Genomic DNA, 24,808 nt, shown 5'->3' with positions numbered 1-24,808 from the left:
TTATATGGAATACAATCACTTTATTATCACTGTAACTTGGATATCATTTAATCTTGTGTATCTAGCACTGATTTCTTTCACATTCGTTTAATATCAAATCTTTGTTTAAAAATTTGTAAAAATCATTTAAAATCACCCATAATCATCTAATTTGGTTGTTCATGTTCAATATGTGATCTTCGTTTGAAAATTTGGTTGTTCACCATAAGAATTTTAAAACAAACCTTGTAAACGTTTTGTTATACAAGAGTTTAAATAGTGTTAACTTGTTAATCAACATTTTCATTGTAATCTGGGTATCGTTTAACCTTGCATATTTAGCCCTAATTCTTTTCACATTCCTTCAATATCAGATCTTCGTTTAAAAATTTGTTAAGAACATATAAAATCATCTAATTTTTACTTGTGCCCAGTTTAAAGCTGACCGTTCAATTTTAAAAACAAGTTTTTAATTTATAAGTGTTTAATTTCCCGACCATGGTTCAACAAACGTCCCAATTAAGTATTATACATAAATCATAAATAAGTTTGTTTATATTGTGATTATTGTGTTATTATTGATGTCTTAAAATAGTAATTTTGTTCGTATATAACTTGAACTTAGATTTTATTGACCAACTCAAATGGAGTGAATGCTATTTAAAGATACATTAGTTAAGAGTTTAATAAAGAGTTGGTCATTCTTGCTATAATAATTCAAAAATAGATGATAAAAAAAAGAAAATATTGAAAATTTCATTCAAATTACTTCATTCTTAGCCAAGTTATCACTGTTTGTAGTTTTGACAAGATGTGTGCATAGTGGTAACCAGGGCACTGGTATATTCAGGACTTATCCTCGCTTTCCCATTTTTAAATTAAATTTTTATGTGGTGAACTATTTTAATCTAGTTAAAATCTTGAGTATCCGATGCCATCGAGAGTTGATTATGGTCTTGTTTTGTTAATTAATGTCTAATTAATAGTTTATATAACATTTCATGTCTAAAGAAAGACCTGCAATAGACCGATTTAGCTCTTGTATAATGTATGTTTAATTAAAAGTATCCAATATCTTCTGTTTTTTTGGCATAATTAACGCAAAAGACAACTAGTATTTTATTTTTGGTCTGATACCTATTTAGTCTATTTAAATCATTTCAGTTTCTCAAAATGATATTAGATCTCAGAATTATTTTGTTGTGTTTCAGGTTTATATTAGAAAAATAGAACCGAAGATGTAGATGATTTAGTCGTAAAATATTGAAATCACAAGTTTTTTATTGGCTAGTTATTGTATTAGTATTTTTAAATACTTGTGTGTTAACATCAGAACATTATAGACAATTGAATGACTTGATAGTTTTCAAAGTAAGTTTTCCTTTCATAGAGTATCTTTGATTGATGCTGCTTTTTAGAGATAAAGATATTTTCTAAAACGTTATTTGATGCGATATCATGAACAAAGAATTCATGTGACTACACGGTAGATGCGGTGGATCAGTGAGTAAGGTGTTGGCTCGTTAACCCAGAGTTCTCAGCTCACTATTCGGGAGATCCCTCTGTTGGCCGAGAAAGTACTGGAGCCACAGTGGCTAAGCGAGTATGATGCTGGCTCGCTAGTCTGGAGGTAGCAGGTTTGATCCCGGTGTTGACCAAGAAAGTTCATTGGGATTTTCTGGTGTGGTTTTCTCTTGTCATTGGTGCAGGATGGAGGGCCTGACAAGGACAGCTGTCTAGTCTTTCGAATGAGATTGAAATCTGAGGTCCTGTGTACACATTTGACAGTTGGAATTCGATGTAAGAGTTGGCCGTAGCGCGGCTGTCCAAGCACGTTAAAGAACACTTGACAGTTGGAATTTTAATTGATCTACACGTGGAAAATTTCCCTCATTATCCTCTGAATAAAATTAATAAATGTTATTTTTTTTATTTTCAGGTATCGCCAATCTGTTTTTTGTTGTGTTATTTACATTTGAAATGCTGTTAAAAATGTACAGTTTAGGCTTCCAGTGTTATTTTGTGTCTTTGTTTAACCATTTTCACAGTTTTGTTGTGTTATGTAGTATATTAGAGGTGGTTCTAATTGATACAGAAGGTGTCAGTGTGTTGAGATGTGCCAGATTATTACGTGTCTTTAAAGCAACCAGGTAATTGATTTAATCCTCTCGTCAAACTCTTCTGATACCTTGACCATCATAGGTGAGTCTTTAGGGAGCTATGGTAGCTCAGTGGGCAGGCCCTGGCTCACTAACAAAGAGGTCCCAGGTTTGATCCTTGCGTGAATCTGTCCAACCTCATGGGTTTTCTCCGGATCCTTTGGTTTCCTCCCACTGCTAGAGACCCCTACGTGCAAGCGAATTATTGAAATAAAATTGAACCATATGTTAGTCCCGAAATGACCTAGTTTGTGTTGAGTGGATGTTAAACCCCATTTCTATCTCTCTGTATTAAATGTCCTGATGCATTGTTTTAAACAATAGGAATCACTTGCAAACTACAGTATCATGAAAGATGAATCTCTAATATGAATATTACTTCAAAGTTATTCAATTCCATTCAATATTTACAAAGATATGTGGAATTGAAATTTCATTGATATGCTGCTCGCTATTAACAAGAAACCATCATCTTTTATTGGTAGTGGAGAAACCTGATGGGCTTTGTCTAAATCCGATTGAATCGAACCCGGGAGATTATCTAGCATTAGTATTTTGATTTGTTTTTCTTTATTAAATGTTTAATAATCAAACTGAATACATATTAGCGTGGATTAAGCCGTGAGGAATTTGATGTTTTAGCAACAAATGCAGGCCTGGAAATAATGGTTTTAGATGTACCTGACAAAATGTCAGACACTAATGAAATAGTACCGGACATTTTCAACTTAGTGCCAGACATGTATTAATAATATCAATAAAAAGACAAATTAGTGCCAGACAAAATGACAGGCACCAGAGGTTTAGTGCCTGACAAAGCCTGAATCTGTGTCTGACATTGTCTGTGACAGGTGCCTTATTTCCAGTCTTGGACAAATGCCAATTGCCCATTGAGACTTTAATGGTACTTTGCACCAGCTGTTTTTGTATTTTCACCTATTGTATAATCTGGTTACTTCCTCATAAGGTGAATGAACAGGTTGTTCAATTTAAGAAATGCGTTATTCTAACCCTTAAGCTGCTGAATTGTAGACGTCAGATATGATGTCAACTAATTGTTTTGCATGACGTTGGGTGCCTCTATTTAAACTTAACTGATATAACAAAAATGACATCACCATTTTCATTACTGTCACTGAAATCTGAGACAAAAGTTGTCATTAAATTTTGGTTATGTTCTCTGTCTTCATCCTTGAATAATGCACCCAACTGAACCTTGATCATTGATCTAAATGTTACTCCTGGATCTTTGTGATCAAAGGGGAGATAATCAATTACAGTGTATGTTTCTCAAAGTGTACATTAAGTTGCGAACATGGAAGTTCAATTGGGTTGTGTACATACTCTCTGTCAACTGGACCCTGACAAGAAATGTTACTCCTGGATATTTGTAGTCAAAGGCTAGATAATCAATTACAGTATGTTTCTCAAAGTTTGTTTTTTTAAGTTGCATACGTAAATTCAATAGAGTTGTGTATGTACGCTTTGTCAACTGGACCCGGACAAGAAGTGAGCATGATGTACTACAACACTCGGCAAACCTCAGCAGACTCCAGTACACTACATCTAGCCTCGGCTGTATGACAAATTCTGCCTTTGGAACTACTTTCAAGTTCCCGGATTACAAATGGCGTCACCCATGAAGAGTGTTTTATCATACAAAGCTTTCAATGTCTTTAAAGTTTATCCGATTTTCTTTAAACAAAGGACAAATTTGCAAGGAAAACTCTACACACTCCTCGAACAATGCAATTTTGAGAACTTTTTTCTAAAAGCGACAAGTTTTCCTGTTAAGTGAACTGGTAGCCACATCGCAATTGTATAGGTGTAGGTACATACAGCCGAGGCTAGATATAGGGTACCAGAGTTTGCCAAGGTTTTCTGAGTGGTACTACTAGTGAACTCATTATACATTAATTATTTGAAGATATTGACTGGTAAAGCAGGGTATGAAATAAGCCTCTTATATGGTAACCTCAAAATAGGTTATGCTAATCTGCCTGAAATTTGGTTACGATGCATCAATTTTCTGCCATATTTGTTTAGAGCTGACCCCCCCCCCCCCATTTAGGCATGCAATATGGTACAATTTGGATGATTTTACACCACTATAGATAGGTTGTCTACACTTTAACCCTAGGGTCAATTTAAAGATTAGCCAGGTACCCCTAAGCTCATTAAATCAGCAGGGTCCATCTCCCTAAGCCAATTAGTGGATTATTGTTAATCCTAATACCCACTATAAAATTGCAAATAACTTTACTATCAATAATATTGAAAAGTCAGTTCGACTAAAATTATGACTTTTCTCTGTCATCATGAACAAGCATCTCCTAAGATTTTTTTTTTTTTAAATAGAACAGAGTTCAAAGTAAATATAAATATTAATTTTAAAAAGAAATGTCGCCCCAAATGACCGTCACTTCATCGCTTTTGGATATATGGAGGGAATTGTCGTCTTCTTTGTTCGTTGCGTCGAAAAAAAAACCCCATTTATAGTTGAAATCTACGACAATGAAAAATTCGTCTACTTAGCTTGTATTAAATCCTAAAAGTTTTGATTCAATTTAGCTTTCCAAAGTCTAGAATTATTATCCGTAAGTTTTGTGGTATCGCCCGTCTGAAAGCGTTTCCAAGATATGATGGCTGACACGCTTGATCTCGACTGGAGTATGCATATTCTTTGCATCATAACGTCCCCAAAAAATATATAAAGAGCTGATTTCATCGATATTATCATATTCCACAATATGCCTGGCAGTAAATCATAAAAAATCTGATTCCATTTCACTCTCCATGTCATAAAATTATTAGCCGTAAGTGACAACATGAAAATATTGGAATAATGCCAAAGTCATTGACACAGTGTTAATTTTCACCTCTGATATATTACGTAAATACCAGAAGATCCTTTGTTGGAACGTATGTTTTTTATTCGATAATTAGTGAATATAACATTCCTTTTTGTTAATTGGGTGTTTTATTTTTATTATTCAATCACCATTAATTTAAGAAATAAAAACAATAGAAATCTTGTTGATTGATCTGGCGCTTTTGTTTGCTAATGCCGTTGCAAAGCATGATGGGTCCGCGAATTGATTCGCTACTGCCAAATGACAGGTGCGAACTTAAGGATCTTTCAGGTATTTATTTATAATTGTAATATGTTTTTATACGCCCACATTTTCATGTGGACGTATTATGCCGTCGCCCCTGTCCGTCCACAATTTGTTTGTTGACACTCTACAGGTCACAATTCTTATCCGATTTTGACGAAACTTGAAATATAGGTTTATCTCCAAAAGATCTCGGCTTCTTTCGATATTGGCATGTATCGGATCGAAACTTCATGGATTATGGCCCCTGTTTGTACGAAAAATCACGTTTTTAGCTTGTGTACCCTATAGAGGTCACAATTTTTATCCGATTTTGTTGAAACTTGAAATGTAGTTTTATAACCTAGAGATCTCGGTTCCTTTCGATATTTGTGCATATCGTACTGTAACTTCCTGGATTATGGCCCCTGATTGTACGAAAAATCACGTTTTTAGTTTGTGGACCCTATGGAGGTCTTAATTTTTATCTGATTTAAAAAAACGTATTATTATATCACAGTTACACCCTAAGGACGGCTGAGTTCGAATTTCGTGAAAATCGGATCAAAATTGACAGACAAAATATGGTATATCAAGTTTGTGGACCTTATAGAGGTCACAATTTTTATCCGATTTTGTTGAAACTTGAAATGTAAGTTTATAACCGAAAGATCTCGGTTCCTATCGAACCGTGACTTCCTGTATTATGGCCCCTGATTGTAAGAAAAATCGCGTTTTAAGCTTGTGGACCCTAAAGAGGTCATAATTTTTATCCGATTTAAAAAACCGTATTATTATATCATCGTTACACCCTAAAGACGAATGAGTTCGAATTTCGTGAAAATCGGCCAAAAATTGACAGACAAAATGGCCGCCGTTCGTTCTCAAATAGCATAAAAATATGGTTTATCAAGGTTGTGGGCCCTATAGAGGTCACAATTTTTATCCAATTTTGTTGAAACTTGAAATGTAAGTTTATAACCCAAAGATCTCAGTTCCTTTCGATATATGCGCATATCGAATTGTAATTTCCTGAATTATGGCCCTTGATTGTAGGAAAAATCACTTTCGATATTCGTGCATATCGGATTGTAACTTCCTGAATTATGGCCCCTGATTGTATGAAAAATCGCGTTTTTAGCTTGTGGACCCTTTAGAAGTCATAATTTTTATCTGATTGAAAAAATCGTATTATTATATCACCGTTACACCCTAAGGACGGCTTAGTTCGAATTTCGTGAAAATCGACCTAAACCTGACAGACAAAATGGCTGCCCTTCGTTCTCAAATATCGTCAAAATATGGTATATCAAGGTTGTGGACCCTATAGAGATTACAATTTTAATCCGATTTTGTTGAAACTTGAAATGTAAGTTTATAACCTAAAGATCTCGGTTCCGTTCGAATTTCGCGCATATCGGACAGTAACTTCCTGAATTATGGCCCCTGATTGTACGAAAATTCACATTTTTAGCTTGTGGACCCTATAGAGGTCATAATTTTTATCCGATTTAAAAAAAAAGTTTTAGTATATCACCGTTGCACCCTAAGGACAGCTGCATATTTTCTCCTTCAGCTGTAAAACCATTAACAATCAACTTACGCCCCATGTAATAACTGAACACCCCCAACCTCTTACATTTTAAAATATCATGGAATAACTTAACTCCATTGTTACCTGACATCACATCTGAATCTGAATCTACTAAAAGTTTAGCCACCGTGATCCCCGTGTTTTAACAAATTGGATGTTAAACCCCATTCCTATCACATTATTGTATAGACCTGTCTGTCCTATTAAAATAATCAAATGATTGTGTAGATATTAAACATTATTCCTATATTATAACGTTTTGTATTTCAGTTAATAGCTAATATATAGTTTCCTGTCGACTATACTTGTAGAACAGAAATTTACTGAGTGATAAACTGGAGAAGATCTGTTAAGATTGAAGGCCGTCAGGTAAGGGTGATAACTTTCAAGTTATATTTAGTACCAGGATAGGTTTTAAATATCACAAGTTTTTTTTTAAAATGTTAAATTAAACTTCATAATTTTATGAACATATCCAGAATATGGTGTGCAGAAAAATAGGACATTAAATGATTAAAGCTTATTTTATTTCTAGAATATATCTCTCCAGATTTCTTTGTTTATATTTGTTGTTGTTTACCAGTAATCACATGCAAGTTGATACTGTCTATCTTGACATAGATTAGTCATTTACAATTTTATTTAGAATTTGTTTTTAGCGATGTGATTATGGCAGACAAGTTTTAAATTGTGGTATAAGGGGAGATAATTCAAAATAGAGTTATCCTTTCTGGATGATAAAAGTAGGAATGGTGAAATAAGATTTAATTAAAGTTTGTGTATCATTACAATAAAACAACTTAGTTAGTCTCAGTCAGACTTGACAGTCCAGTTGACAAATTGGAGAACTTACCTGTTAGTCAATTTACTGTTAAAAAATAGTATTTCTAATAATTTAACCTTAAAATACAATAAATACAGTTACATTGATAGTTGTTATGTGTAAAAAACTACAAAATATATCTAAAAAATTGGAATAATGTTATAAATTGTATAAACAATACCTAGATAAGTTTTTAGCGTCTTGTAAATGTTCTCTCCATTATCTATAAAAGAAAACCTATGTTTTGTTTATGTTTTTCAGAGCTGCTGTATTCGAACATAAACCGTCATTAAAAGTTGGTTGTGATTATTTGATACGTGATTGTGTCAAGAGATATCCACTAGAAAACTGTCCACTGTGTAGCTGAAGATCCTGAGGTAATGTTTTTTATATTTTGTCTAATAACCAAAGCGTATTAATTCCCTAACTTAACTAACTTGACAAAACTGTATAATATTAATAATGGTTTAATCTAGGATGCAGCCCTTTATAAACTAGTTATAGATATAATGCTGCAAACTTGTACACCAAAAAGTAGAATTTGTTTCCATGGAAACACAAAAACTATTAAATCCATGAAATTTTTAATTATCAAGAGGCAGAACTACTACAATAGGTTGATGTGTGTACAAAGTATCATAAAGATATCTTGATCGGTTTAAGAGATATTCTCCAGAAACAAACCCAAGCGAAACAGATGAATGGACAGAGTCTGAAATATTTCGATTGACCTCTTTTAATCAGATTGAATTGAAGCCAGGAGATTATATCACTGTTGATATTCTGATTTTATTTTCTTAAATAAATTAAATGTTAAATAATCAATTTGAATACCGGTAGATTTTATCATGAATTAAGCTGTAGACAATATGGTCATGTATGAAAAACGATGCATCAAGACTTTAAGGTATAAAAATTAGATAATGTGTGAAAAATATTTTATTTCAGAATCAACTGAAAGGTTGTAAAAATCAAATAGACAAAGAGTTTATTGTGGTCATCTGTTTCATAATGGTTGTTTAGATACGTTCATGAAAACACCTCCATTTATAGGTAAATATTTATAATACTGCTGGGAGTCATGGCGACCTCAATGGGTGAAGAAAACTAAAACTTTACACCTGCTTAAATGATATCAGTCATTCCACGGTGACTCGCGTGACATTTCTACGCAACACAAATTTTTAAATATGAATATCATGAAACCTAATAATCGGTTTCTATAAAAACTACTCCCAAGTAAAGTTTTTGTGTTCTGTTACATGAGAAACACTTTAAATATTACTTTCTTGGGCAAAATTTTGTGCAATGTTGTGACTCGTGTGACATGCATTTGCAGCGCATTCATGGGCAATGATACTGACCCCCCCCCCCCCCCATTTAGTAGAAAAGTAAATAGAATATAGGAATATGACTTATATGTATATGAAGCTAAATTGTTGAGCCGTAGCATCATTTTGTTACAATGTAGTGTTTTATTGTTGAGTTTTGTGATGAACTTGCGTGACATAAAAATGTGACTCGCGTGACGGGTAGAAAAAAACACTAATGTTTTGTTACAAAATGACATGTTATGCCCCCTGCCATCTTGACATGTGAAAGTAATTTGAATATCAAATCCACCTGCCGACCCCTGTAGATCTTGGTAGCATTATGTAACTTATGTAACTTTAACTTGTTGATGGCATGTCTTATCTTACTTCTTTGTCTGATAAACTATACTGAACGTTAACTGATATGAAACATGATACATTATAGCAGATGCCTAATGAGATTCCTTTGTGTGTGGAAAGGTTTATAAACCCAGATTAAGAAACAAATAGACAGAGAGGTCCAGGCAGGACAGGAGAGCAGGCGGAGGCTAGGCGACGTCTGGTAGTTAACTCCAGGCCACGCAGGTCATGGAGTTAAGACCGGACAACGGCCAACTAATGTAATTTAGTCCTGGGTGTCTTTAACATTACGATGTTTGTACATAATATGTTAGAAGCAGAATAAAAGTATTAATAGAAGCTGAAACTAGTCTTGTCATCCGAACCTGATTAAAGAACCAATACTGTCACATATTAATGATTCGAATTTTGATGAGATTAGTAATTTAGCCAAGCTGCTTTAAACTATTTATTATTTTTGTCTTATTTATTACATCATCCATAATCGGGCTATTTTTAAGAATATGGAGATTATTATTAATTATAGATTTACCATCTTCTTGTGGTGGGTTTTTGGACCCCTTAATTTGCTCTGATCTAAACTTAAAGCTTTTCGAATGACATCATCTACTAGTTTTGCCGGGTAGTGTTGCTTTTTTTAGAAAACCTTTAAGCTCATTAAGGCGCATCTATTTGATATCCGATTGTGAAACTATGGCGCACACACGTCTGGCTAAATTATACGGAATATTACGTTTGATATGAGAAAGATGGCATGAATTAAAATTGAGATACTGATGTGTGTCTGTCGGTTTATAATACATATCATTTTCAATTTGACCATTCGGTAAAAGATTCACCGTGACATCGAGAAAGTTTAGTTTTACTTTACTAGATTCAACAGTGAATTTAATGTCGACATCTATAGGCTATTCAAGAGTTCGTTAAATCATCTCTGGTAGACAGATTCTAATAACACTCTAACTAAACGGTATAAATAATTCATGTATATTTAGACAATTACATATTTTAAATATAAGAATTGTTTTATAATATAGATGTATTGATTAATTCTTGATTAATAAGACAGAATACGGCGAATTTTTACATTGTTATTGTATTTATATCATCTTTAAAACTAAAACAACATCTTTAATATATTTTAGGTTGCGGTTTAAACTACGTCAAGCTGAAAAGGATGGAAAGATACAGGAAGTCGTAGAAATATTATCATTACAAGATAAGATGCAAGCTTTACCTATAGCTGCTGAATACGGGTTTTATAAAGTTATGGTTTGTCTGTTAGAAGACGGAGTTGTTGATATACATTATGTTGGGTGACCTATTTACGGCAAATATAAAAATTTAAAAGACCGTAGAATTGTGAAATGAATAGAACTACACAACTTCTAAATATAAATAAACAAAATACCAATACTTCTTTCTTTAAACTAATTTGGGATGAACGGGTCTACTATGGCACACAAAAATAAATTATGCCGTGACAGACATGGTTTGCGTACGTCGGCTTTTACCATGGCTTTGCCGTTTAATTGCCGTGGTAAATTTAGAGCGCAAGTTTGTGTACAGAGAAGGGCGAAGGGGTTTAAATACGACTGGGCGGCTTTCTTCGATTTTTTCTTTGTGCTGGGCGACAAAAAATACTGACGGACGCAAGCGCCAGGCGCCACCCAGCGTGGCTACACCCCTGGATGCTGGTGTAGATGTCAACCAGGTGAATGATGATAAAGATACACCTATATTGATAGCTGCTGAACGAGGGTTGTATGAAGTTGTGATATATCTGTTAAAACATGGAGTAGATGTACATGGTGTTGATAGCTATAAGGACAACCTGATATATAAACTTTTAGATTACTATGATAATGATGACAAACCAGGTAGACGTGATTTGTTATTACAATGTGTAGTTACATTAGTTGATGCTGGTGTAGATGTCAACAAGGTGAATGATGATCAACAGACACCTATATTTATAGCTGCTATTATTAGTATTAAAGGGTTGTATGAAGTTGTAATGTATCTGTTAAACACGGAGTAGATGTAGGGGAGACCGGGGTTCATTGAACATATGGGTACATTGAACCACCATGGATATTTCCTTTATAAATAATACTAGGCAACCCAAGACTACACAGAAGTGAGATAACTTCTTAGGCCTATTTCCCCGTCAATAGGCAGTAGCAACATGATGTCAATTATTTTTTAGGCAATAATTTTTTTTAAAAAGAGCTCTTAAAATTGAAAATGCACTACTTCCACTTATCATTTTCCATACATGTTAATTGTTTAGCCTAGGCAATTCCTGTACTTAAAATCAGTTCATTATATATATGTCTAATCTACAATCCAGATAACAGGGGGTTGATCCATAGAGGGCATATTGAATTTTTTTTAAATTTTGATCATGAAACTGTGATGTGGCAGATTGCATTGAACCACTGTCAATGGAGTACTTTGAACCATGATTCAATGTACCCCAGTGCATTATAGTTTATATATCATTTGATAATTTGTAATATCTTTGAAAATAAAAACAATAGTAGGATATCAATTGATCCAACTCTGTAGGCCTGTCATATAAAAGGAATTAAAACTTCATGGGAGCATCGTTCGAAACTTGGCTGTGGCATACAGGGGTGCAATGGGTCTTCCTGACTAAGAGTCGCTTGTCAGCAAATCAGGCTGTCCAAATTTAGACAGAATATTGGACAAATGTTGGTTTGATTCACTGCAAAAGTTGACTGGGATCCCACTATCCTACCAAACTGCCTTTTACGGCGATTTGTAGGAGCCTAGGGAATCCGGACACCTGCTTGTTTCGATCGTTGCACGGATGTCAAATCTGGATATTTGTTCTTAAATAAACACTGATTGTTTGCAGATTCATTAGATCACTACGAAACAAGTTACTAGGTTTGTTATCCAAATTCAGATCTATGTTTAACATGGAATTTTTATTATCACTGTTCAATGTGCCCCACTATGTGGTTAAACCTCCCCCACTATTTTGTACAGCGGGGTACATTGAACAATTACAGTCAAGTGGATTAAAATGTGATATACAATAGCAACTATGATATGTCTTCAAACAATACAATAAAGTAAAGAGATATTCTAATAAAAACATTTGATATGGAAGGACAACCATGTATGTGAAAAAACTGGTTCAATGTGCCCCGCTCTCCCCTACATTTGATAAAGATCATAAATATATTACACTGTAAGCCTATGATGGTAGGGAGCCACGGTGGCCAAGTGGGTAAGGCGCTGGCTCGCTACCCTGGAGGAAGCGGCTGTCCAGTCGTTCGGATGGGACGAAAAACCGAGGTCCCGTGACTGGCATATACGTAAAAGATCCCTTGGGCCTTGATGTCAACTAGTTCCATTTCCATCATTATGCACTGAACTACTGTGTACGATCATTCAAAATAAAAATAGGGTTTCAACAAATCATTAGGCCTAAGCTGTCTTAAATTGCCTAACAATCAATACCTTTCTAACAGATTAAGAATTTCATTCTGGGACAATATTCTGAGGGCCTTACGGCGAGTTTTCTGCTCTAGAAATACAGTCATGCTGGTGTCTCTTTTTTGTCAAAAGACCACATGACACCAGACCCAGGAATTATATTGGTGAAAGTGGACATAGAACTTTGTGAGGGGGAATGGATTGAAATTTAAACAAAAGCCTATGTGTTTTTGGCAATTTAAACTAGAGGGCACCTCTGAATTAAATCTTGCTCACAGTACATAGCACCTGTTGATTCAAAGATAGTTTTTATGCAAATATCTCATTTTTAGTGAAAAGTGGACATAGAACCAGTTAATGTCATCATTAATCGGCAGAGCATGCAGCCATTATCACCGGGTTAACCAATGTGCGACGTCAAGGACGTTAAGGGTTTGTGAACGTTATCTCCCATCACGCCGGACACCCATATTTAATATATTATAGAATGATTCACTAACTGTATTTTATTGTTATTCATGTCATGACATAACCTTGAAATAAAGGAACGGGCATATTGAACGTATTATTAGTCCAGCTATTTGGCGATCCTCCCCTCCCATCCCCACATTTATTTTATAGTAGGCGTCGATACGGACAGGGTGTCGATAACCTTACAATATAAGATTTAGATAAAGAGCTGACGGTTCTCGCTATATCAGTTCTTGTTGCCTCTGGTGGGCCTATAGGGGACGTGATTCAAGCTCCTGTCTATATGTTTTCAAAACATTTTTATAATTCTTACACTCAACGCACAAATTATAAATATTATTTATCAGTAAATAAAAAAATGTCATATTGTTTTTAAATCATTTACATATAATGAATAAACCGACATCCATATGTATACATATTGGTGTGCACGTAAAAAACCCCAGCGGAAATCGAGGAAGGGGGTTCGTGGAAAGGCCACTGTCTGGGTAAAATTCTCCTTCCTCACATTGTCCATAAAACCATAGAAATAAACATTACAATATGTTTTTTTGCTAAATGAATGTCAGCAGTCTTGCCACTGTGTTCACGACTAGATCTCTGTTTTTCATACCATCCAAACTACTTGTCAGCCGGACAGGTGAAGGTCGGGCTTGGTATTCTAATTGGTTTACCTAACGCTGTTGCGAAGTGCTTTGCTTGAATTTATCCGGGCGATTCAAGGGCCCTTTCCTTCGACCACAAGGTGTCCATATCAATTTTCTCCCCGAATTCAGTGTATTCTTTCAGTTTTATATTTGGAGATTTTCAATTTTATTTTTTCAGGTCTGAGGCTAGCGCCTCTGCTATAATCTATTACTATACTGAAGTCCAAAAGAAAGTATACACTGTTCATTTCGTCCTGTTTCAAACAAAGTCGTTTTTCCATTGTATGCGGTATTTTGGTACAATGTTCATTTGTTTTGCCTTTTATTTGCTTAGAAATATTGAGTTTGGAAGCACCAGACATGTTCAGTGTAGTTTTATCACATTTTTTTGATTTAAACAAAACTTAGTCATATTTTTAGTGTGTTTACTTTCTTTTGGACTTCAGTATATATAAAATAACCCTTGACAGTTGGAATTTGAAATAAGAGTAGGCTGCAGATAAGTAGGACATTAAACCCCATTTCTTTCAACAGCTGCCATGTTAGCAAGATTTATGACAAAGGCGGAATAACTCTAAAAGGTAAGGTCGGACAATGCTGAATATGGATAGGTTTCGTTCTCTGATGACCCCAGGATGGTTGGATGGTCAAACGCGCAAAGAGGCAGGGTTTCGATTCCCCACCTGTTCAATGTCGTGGGTTTTCTCCGGGTCTCCCACTGATAAAGATCTATTATCAGCACAAATGAGTTATTGATATAAATTGAACCACATGTTAGTCCCGAAATGGTTTGTGTCGAGTGGATGTTAAACCCACACCGAATTTCAAAAAGATCTATTAAAAGCTATAGTCTATGTTGTTTTCACAAGGTTGTCGGAAAAGGAGCATAACTTTTGAAGGAAAATCCTATTGAACTTTCTTGGCCAACGCAGGGATTGAACACGGGACGTCCAGATTAATGAGCCAATGTCTTACTCACTGAGTCACCGTCGTTACCAAGAGATGGCGGCAAGCAATGACGGACTCATTTGTATTCTGAAATTGGGCTTTATAAACATTGTTGATGAAAATAACCCATGTGATATATGTCGTTGTTGGTCAATGAACTCATTGTGATCAAACGGATGATCCAATATGGCAGTCAAAATCCAAAATGGCGGATGGTTTTGGTAATGTTTGATGCAGCGTGGGCGTACCCTGTGTTTATTGAACCCACGAACCTCGCCTCGAATCCGAGTGAAATTTGCAACATGTTTTAAATCGATAATCAACATAGTAGTTAATGAAATTTGACATTTTCATAACTTTTGCTTCTGTGGATTTAGTGAAATAAAGATCTTCGAGTCATTAAAGCTAGCTAGCTTAGAAGTTTTTCTGTGCGCAGTGAGCCTACCCTAACTCGATTTTGAAAATGCAACATAGGAGGCTTCTGAAATTTAGCAGTCTAGTAGTTTATTCATCCCTTGATTTCTCGGTGAGGCCGGCCTTGGCCCGTGGACTAAACATTTAGCTGTTAGGAATTCAGGTCAGCCACCTAAGTTAGGCTATATTGGACCACATTGAAGTTGCTGTATTCACGTGCTGGAGTAGCAGGAAAACGAAAAACGCGTTTTGGGCAGTCCAGTTTTCCAATCTTTCTTAGGGGCTGGGCGGGGGGGGGGGGGGGGTGCTACACGGAAAGATCCAAGATCCAAGATCCGCCACTGTAAACTGGAATTTTTCGTGCATTTCATATCTGCACTGCAACTATAACATCTATCGGGTCTGTACGCCCGTAGATTCCATGTTATAGCCCGACAAAAGGCTTGTGAACAGTGGATTGGGTACACAATATAACATCGCAAAGATGGCTTGAGATTATTGACTAAATAGTTGGTTGGTTAAAGATACATTATGGGAGATTTTTATACAGAGTTGGCCATTCTTGCTATAACAGTTCAAAAGTAGATCGTTGTAATATTTGACTAGAAATGGTAGCGAAATGCGTCTTCACCTTGGCCGATCGTTTGATTGACAGGCGTTAACTCCACCTACATATCTCGATTATCAAGTAAAGTTTTCAATGGCATACGGAAACGCTCTACAGCGGCCTCGCTAAGTACACTCTATCATTTAGCCTCGATCTAACTGACGTATTTTCATCAGGTTGCCCCATATTTGATTTAATCAATTAGTGAAATCCTATTTAAATCCGAGCTGTAGCCGAGCCATCCGTGGGTCTACAGAGTTGATTTTGGGCTTGTTGTTTAAATAAAGATCTAATTTATAATTTTTATAACATCTGAAGCCTAAATTAAGACTTGCAATAATCCGATTTAGCTCTTGCATAATGTATGTTTAAATAGTTTTACAACAATGGGTACTGAACGTTCTCAATTGAGAAATATAATTTAAGCAATATGGTAGCCCCGGTGGTTAAGTGTGTAAGACGCTGACTGACTAAGCAGTATCCTGGATTACTTCCCGTCAAACAACAGCATAATTGTTGGAATTATATCAACACAAAATAAACACAAATCTTACAAACAATAAATAAAAATACAATAAAAACATATTTATATAACCATTGACAAGTGTTGCTTTATTCACCAACATCAACAGACATAGAAAAAATACAATAAAAACATATTTATATAACCATTGCTTTAATATGGTATTTTTCATTGATTCACCAATCAACACAAATGTCAAATTATAGACATTTTAAAATTGATGGAAATGAAATGAAATAGGATTTTTAAACTCCCGTTCTGCTCAAAATGGACTAATGAAGACGGGTATACGCCATACAATGTGATATCTCCTCATAATTCAGTGCAAACCTCGCATCAAGTTTCCTAAACAATACGAGTATTTTAAAAATAATGTGGTTTATTTAAAATGTCTCGGAGACTAATAAAAGAAATTTGAACTATAAATAGAAATAGGATCTGTGTTCTACAGGGCCGGCGGAAGCAATTTTTATATTGGGGTGGCTACCATTCTAGGACTTGAGGCGAGGGCCCAGGGACCGCCCAGGCGTATATAGTCGTCACCCTGTCTGTCGGTCAGCATTGCGTGACTTTCCTCGTCCCCTTTTCCGACAACGTTGTGAATAGAAGCTATAGTTTTAACCCTTTCTTGCATATAGCAATTTGTTCTTTTACCGAAATGTCAAATTCCAACCAGACATGTATTTTCACATTATTAGACATATCCAATACCCGCTTTTCAATTATGGTTCCTAAATTGGGAGTTTAGGTGGGGGGGGGGGGGTCACCATGCAGCTCTGGGTGGTGATAGGGACACACATCTGATGCCACCATGCAGCCCTGGGTGGCGGTAGGGACACACATCTGATGCAACTATGCACAAAATGGAAGGAATTGAAGACAAAAGTGGAAAATACTTGTCGTGCTCAGATGTAACATTGACATGCTGTGAATTTTATCAACAATTTTATCAACTTTTAGCAGTGTGCGGATGTTTGGCCAATCCAAACAGAAGACATTGCACTAACATTACTAATGTCTGATTGTCTGAACTTGAGGAGAAACTACAACAAAGGGATTTTCTCTGTCCCACAAGCAAGGCATATACCAGCAGTAGCCTCCACCTATCTTATCTCTATGCTTATGACAGTCATAGTAGAGCAGCTGGATGTCCCATCGCAACAGAGGAAGACATGAAATGAAATGGGGTTTAACGTCCTACTGCTCTGCTCCTAACTGGGCTAATGAAGACGGGCATACGCCATACAGTGTGCTATGAGGGAAATTTTGCCCGGACGGCAGCACTACGGCCTACACTTATATCGAATTCCAACTGCCAACTGATCTTTTACGTGCACGCCAATATGTACACGAGACCTCTGTTATTCGTCCCATCCGAACGACAAGACAGCTTTCCTTGTCAGGCCCTCCATCCTGCATCACTGACAAGAGGGAACCACGCCGGAAAATCTGGATGAACTTTCTATGCCAATGCAGGGATTGAACACACGGCCTCCAGGCTAGCGAGTCAGCGTCTTGCCAACCAAGCCACCGTGACCCCCAGGGGAAGACCTTGCTTTTCACACACGTTGTTCTACTACACCTGGAAGAATATGTTTCGAGCTTGCATCTTGGTGCATACCGGTAACATATATATGGCATGTATAGGGTCACTACTGTGTGCATTGTGGCCACGTTTATTTCTTATTCTTTGAAAAATACTGACTACTATTTCTACATGTTCTGGAACAAACATTTTACTAAACTGATATAGCACTTTGCCAGTCGGAAAGTCAAACTCGCCTACTTCCACTGGGGGGCTGACATGTTGATTCTGTACCAGGCTATCCCAGGGCCATCTATCAGCGATAAAATAAACTAAAGATGGCACCGTTTGTGGCCAGCATGCAGTTAGAGGTGTAATTATTTGGTGTCAAATTAGTGTGTTATTAGAGTTCGGGCACTTTTGTTTGCCGCCTAATAATAATTTCTGTGTTTACTTTACTTGTCTGCCCGAAAAGTCATTTTGCCCCACCCACCCCCTGGCCGTACCCCTATGCACGAGGAAGAAAGATAAACAGGGTTTAAACCATGACATTTCGGGACTAACATGTGGTCCAATTTCATATCAATAATTTGTTTGCCAGTATGGGTCTTTATCAGTGAGAGGTAACCGGAAGACTCATAGAAAACCAACGAGGTTGCACAGGTAACCTTACTTACGTGCATGTGGGGTATCGAAACCATGGCAACTGGAAGTGTTTGACCATCCAACTGCCCTGGGGTCATCAGAGGACGAATCCTATCCATATTCAGCGTTGCATGACCTTACCGTTTAGAGTTACCCCCCCCCCCCCCGCCCATTTGTCATAAATCTTGTGACTCGATTGCTGCTTAAAGAAATGGGGTTTAATATCTGGAATAATGAAGACCAGTTTACACCTTACAGTGTGGTATAAGAGGCTACAGTCTACTCTTATTTCGAATTTCAACTGTCAAGGGTTCTTTTACGTGTCTGCCTATTTGTACACGGGATCTCGATTTTTTGTCCCATCCAAACAGCTAGATAACCAGGCCCTGCGTCCTACACCACTAGACCCTGTCCTTGCCAGGTCCTGCGGCCTACACCACTAGACACTGTCCTTGCCAGGGCCGGCGTCCTACAACACTAGACCCTGTCCTTGCCAGGCCCTGCGTCCTACACCGATGTTCTAACAGATTCTCTTTCGAATTTACTATGAAGTATTGAAGTCATTGGAGGACAAAATCGATACTCGGCATTCCATAACCTTCCGTCCCACAGTTAGAGGCTGTGGTTTTGAATGATTTTGTTCCACATCTGGTATAAAAGGATGACGAATCCTATAAATATTCAGTTTTGGGACATTCTGTTCCCGAGTCACCCTTCTTTTCCGAACAGGATAGAGGTTGAAGGCAACCATGTCAAATTTGTTTAACATTATTAATGTTTTGCTTTCGGATCAGAAGCTGTCAAGACATGGCTGTTATGTGGACGTATTTCCTATAATAATCCAGATAATTAAAGTAAAATCCAAGCCCTGGCCCAATTCAAGTGAAATCAGGTTTACCGGTTCACTGTTCTGTCCGGACAGCAGCGTTTTTTGTCCCACCCGAATGACTAGACACTGTTCCCTTCCATAAAAATCAAACCAGTGGCCTACTGATAAGTAAACCAAGGCAAAATATTTCGTACCAGTGTTATCTAAACTAGAAAACCAGTTATATAATGAAAATACCAAGCCTGATCTTCACCTTTTTGGCTGACAAGTAGATTGGATTGTATGAAAAACCCACGTCTAGTCGTGAACACAGTGGCAAGCGTGTAAAAAGACTGCTGACAGTTAGCAAAAAAACATATTGTAATGTTTATTTCTATGGTTTTATGGACAATGTGAGGTAGGAGAATTTTACCCAGACAGTGGCCTTTCCATGAACCTCTTTCTCGATTTTTAACTGTCAATGGGTTTTCTACGTGCACACCAATATGTATACATATGGATGTTGATTTTTCATTATATATAAATGATTTAAAAACAATATTACATTGTTTATTAACTAATATAAAATATTTATAATTTATGAGATGAGTATAAGAATTATAAAAAATATTTTTAAAACAGACAGGAGCTTGAATCACGCCTCCTATAGGCCCACCATAAGCAACAAGAACTATTATAGCAAGAACTGTCAGCTCTTTATCTAAATCTTATATTGTAAGGTTATCGACACCCTGTCCGTATCGATGTCTACTATAAAATAAATGTGGGGATGGGAGAGTGGGATAGCCAAATAGCTGGACTTGTCAGGATCTCCGAGCTGGCGTCTTATATTCTGTTGTTTTCCTCCTTCAATGTCTAACGACTAAGACTAATAATACGTTCAATATGCCCGTTCCTTTATTTCAAGGTTATGTCATGACATGAATAACAATAAAATACAGTTAGTAAATCATTCTATAATATATTAAATATGGGAGATAACGTTCACAAACCCTTAACGTCCTTGACGTCGCACATTGGTTAACCCGGTGATAATGGCGGCATATTCTGCCGATTAATGATGACATTTGTAACATTAACATGTATGACCAAGTTCCATCACGGCCACGATTCTCACCTTTCTAATTAGTTAAAAGGTTGTGAATATACCTTAGTTGTTAAAAAGTTTCGGTTTTATCTCTTGGTTACATATTAATACAACGAACAGTTATCTGCCCTTAGGACATTGTTGTTTATTGCACGATATTATGGACAGGTTGATTTAATTAAGTTATTTACATGTGAATGAGTAATATATAGAAAATAGGTAAAAACACTAAATAATAAAAAGTTCTTGTATATCTAAAAGTCACTTTAAAACACAGTTTTAACATCGCTGTCGTGAGAAGAGAAGAGAGGGCTGGTCATCTTCTCACTTTGTCATAATTAAAACAAGTTAAAATAGGAGATCCAGCTGTTTGATGCCATCGCAGCGGATTGAAAAAAAACCCTGTGGGAAAAAGCATCCACTGTTTAATGTGGAAAAGCGAAGTTCTCGCAGTAAAAACCACATAGCTGGACTCTGGTTATAAAACATAATTATTATAACAACCAAGATGAAATACTAGTGTTAACAATGATCAAATAGAAATATATGTAACAATCTGAGAAGTCGGTGCTAAGATGGACGTGACACAAGATGGAGGCTAACAAGTAAGTAGAACTTGTAAGTTTTATATCAAATATTACAATAGGCCTATATAAAAGACCGGATTCTATATATTACAATATATTGCATATTTAAGAAAGAAAAATTAACGTTAGAAAATCTCCCAAGTCGGATAAAACAGAAGATTACAGGTGGCCTTGACTTTTGATCATACCCCATTTATATCATCTGTAGAAGATTCCGAATATTGACACGTTTTTAATTTATCATATCTTTGTAAAATACTCAACAGAATATTTTTATACTGACACGCCTTCCAGAGATTCAATTTTTACAATATTGTAGTTTGTAAAGGATTCCTCAATATCTCAAATGTCAGACATTGAATACAATGTAAATAAATATTTTTGTAAATTTGAAGCCAAGATTGTGGAATATACATATTTGGTATGTTTATCTACAAAAGTAGAGGTATATTTTAAATTATTTCAATTTTTTAAAGAAATCTACAACTTCTTCTAGTTCTCTTTGTTTAGCTTGTTTATGTGCACATCTATTCTCCATTACTTCAGCTGACACTTTCCATTTTTCATTCGTTTATCACAGGAAGGACATTTTTTACCTCCTGAAAAAAAACCCAAACATAATCTTATATTATGTGTTACTATTTATTTTAAATGTAGATTAAGTGATATAACATGAAATGGGGTTTAACGTCCTACTTTTCTGCTTCTACAGGACTAATGAAGATCGACATACGTCATACAGTGTACTATGAGGGAAAGTTTACTCAGACAGCGACATTCCCATCTAGTCTTCCACGACATTCCAACTGTCTGTCAAGGGTTCTATTACGTGCACGACAATGTGTACAATATGGAGCCTTGCGTTTCTGACTCAGTCAAATAACAGAATACACTTTTAATTTTCAGTCAACTATCTAAAGTGAGATCCGTGGTTTGAATATCGAGCAAATTTAAAAATTAAACAAAACGAATAGAAGACACAAGTAACACTAAATAAACATATCATTTAAGCAGGTGTAAAGTTTTAGTTTTCTTCACCAACTGAGGTAATGAAGACGGTCGCCATGACTTCCAGCAGTATTATAAATATTTACCTATAAATGAAGGTGTTTTCATGTACGTATCTAAACAACCATTATGAAACAGATGACCACAATAAACTCTCTCTATCTGATTTTTACGACCTTTCAATTGATTCTGAAATAAAATATTTTTCACACATTATCTAATTGTTCTGACTTAAAGTTTTGGATTTAATAGTTTTTGTGTTTTCAACTAGTTTATAATAAACGGCTGTATCCTAGATTAAACCATTATTAATATTATACAGTCTTTGTCAAGTTTGTTGTTAGGGAATTAATATTCTTTGGTTATTAGACAAAATATAAAAACCATTACCTCAGGATCTTCAGCTAAAACGGTGGACAGTTTTCTAGTGGATATCTCTTGACACAATCACGTATCAAATTATCACAAACAACTTTTAATGACGGTGTATGTTCGAATACAGCAGCTCTGAAAAACATAAACAAAACATACGTTTTCTTTTATAGATAATGGAGACAATATTTACAAGACGCTAAAAACATATCAAGGTATTGTTTATACAATTTATAACATTATTCCAATTTTTTAGATACATTTTGTAGTGTTTTTACACATAACAACTATCAATGTAACTGTATTTATTGTATTTTAAGGTTAAATTATTAGAAATTCTAATTGTTTAATAGTACCAGTTGGTCAAATGGGTTAAATCCTATTTCTATATCATCCACAAAGGATAACTCTATTTTGATTTATCTCCCCTTAAATTAGTCTGCCTTATCCATCACTCAATAAAAACAATTTACAAATATTTCTAAGTAATATAGTAAATCTCCCCTTAAACCAGAATTTAAAACTTGTCTGCCGTATCACTTCATTCAAAAAAAAATATTTCTAAATAAAATCGTAAATAACGAGTCTATGTCAAGATAGACAGAATCAAGTTCCATGTGATTACTGGTAAACAACAACAAATATAAACAAAGAAATCTGGAGAGATATATTCTAGAAATCAAATAGGCTTTAATCATTTAACTCGGAGTCTGACATGAGAAAAGTGGATGTCAATTTATAAAATGAAAAATAAATCAATTTTTCTTACCTTCTATAGTAAATATATTCTTTCAACATCATTTCAAATATTATTCTATTCCTCTCCAATCATATCTCTTGGTTAATATAATTCATTGTGTTGTTATTTAAAACAATATTGGGTTAAAGTTGACTTTGATGACCACCAAAACATCACATCAGTTGATTTTCTATTCCTGTTATTCAACCTGGTAATACTACTTTCAATTTGTTTATAAATAGATTTAACGTGACCTATTGACTTGTGACGTAATAACCAATGACGTTGTAAAAACTTGTAATGACGTGTTACTAGTTTTAATGGCTGACAGGTAGCCAGTCTGTGTACAGAATGTTGTTGATTGACAGAAAATGGTTTATAACAAATCTTTAAATTTACATCAAAATAAAACATCTTCAACATTTAGTTCTAACAGAATTATTAACAAGTAAAATAAAGATGTTGTATGATTATTTATATTCTATTTATCAAGGCCTATTTAACATAAATATGATACACATTTTGATTTACGCCACCGACGAGTCCAGTCTAATAAACTACCATAATCACGACACTTGACATTTATATTCTATTTATCAAGGCCTAATTCACGTAAATATGATTCACATTCTGTTGTACGCCACCGACGAGCATAGTCTAATAAACTACCATAACGACCCTTAACATGTAACATGGCACCGGCAGAGAAGAGTAACTGTATCTTATCTAACGGCTGTTTGTTAGACAACACACAATAAAATACTGGTGTCATATTATCATCATTCCTATCATTTGTATCAAGTCCTTGTTCCAATAAATATTTTACACAGTCTATTGTACCCCACTCACACGCATAGTGTAATAAACTATCACCATCATCATCCTTAACATGTAACATGGCACCGGCAGAGAAGAGTAACTGTATCTTATCTAACGGCTGTTTGTTAGACAACACACAATAAAATACTGGTGTCTTATTATAATCATTCCTATCATTTGTATCAAGTCCTTGTTCCAATAAATATTTTACACAGTCTTTTGTACCATACAGACACGCACAGTGTAATAAACTATCACCATAACGATTCTTAACATGTAACATGGCACCGGCAGAGAAGAGTAACTGTATCTTATCTACCGGCTGTTTGTCAGACATCACACAATAAAATACTGGTGTCTTATTATAATCACCGAGAGGAATATTTAAATCGATATTTTGATGTATTAAAGTTTTGACATCATCAAGTGTACCATATCGACAAGTTTGACGTATTGATCTCCAGTCCATTTTATTGTTGTCGGTTGTTTTATTATAGTTAGTTGTTTTTACATCTTGTGTAACAAATGGTTGGTTTAATAATGGAGTTGTTGATGTGATGGTGGTGGCCATATTGTTTTGTATAGATGTCTGACTATATTTAACATCATCTGAAATTATATAATATTCATACTAGTTGATTACCTGTTCATATATATCGTTCTGATGGTGGTTAAAAACCCTGGCCATCTTTAAACTAGGTTATCTTTGTTGTCTGAACGTACAGGTGGGGTAATTTCGAGTAGGATATACACCTGAGTTATTTTAATTATATTTATAACCCTTGACCATGGT

At 35.4% G+C, this 24,808-nt stretch overlaps 2 protein-coding genes across 4 annotated transcripts in view; both read right to left on the bottom strand.

Moving 5' to 3' along the window:
* The window catches only part of LOC126811618 (reticulocyte-binding protein homolog 2a), a 170,665-nt gene that overhangs the window by 71,036 nt on the left and 74,821 nt on the right, over window positions 1-24,808 (bottom strand). The gene's annotated exons all lie outside the window — the stretch shown is intronic.
* LOC130010524 (uncharacterized) overlaps window positions 20,279-24,808 on the bottom strand; it is a 243,736-nt gene continuing 239,206 nt past the window's right edge. For all 3 annotated transcript variants that reach the window (XM_056098981.1, XM_056098982.1, XM_056098983.1), the window contains 4 exons: window positions 23,227-24,624; window positions 22,476-22,592; window positions 22,172-22,274; window positions 20,279-21,676 (listed from right to left, as the gene is read on the bottom strand). In XM_056098981.1, the coding sequence (XP_055954956.1) occupies window positions 23,786-24,624 (839 nt within the window). In that variant the 3' untranslated portion in view covers window positions 20,279-21,676; window positions 22,172-22,274; window positions 22,476-22,592; window positions 23,227-23,785. The remainder of the gene's footprint in view (window positions 21,677-22,171; window positions 22,275-22,475; window positions 22,593-23,226; window positions 24,625-24,808) is intronic.

Source organism: Patella vulgata, chromosome 2, assembly GCF_932274485.2.
Source record: "Patella vulgata chromosome 2, xgPatVulg1.2, whole genome shotgun sequence".
In the NCBI taxonomy this organism is placed as follows: domain Eukaryota; kingdom Metazoa; phylum Mollusca; class Gastropoda; family Patellidae; genus Patella; species Patella vulgata.
Note: the sequence above shows the minus strand (reverse complement) of the source record. Positions and strands in the feature narration are given on the sequence as shown.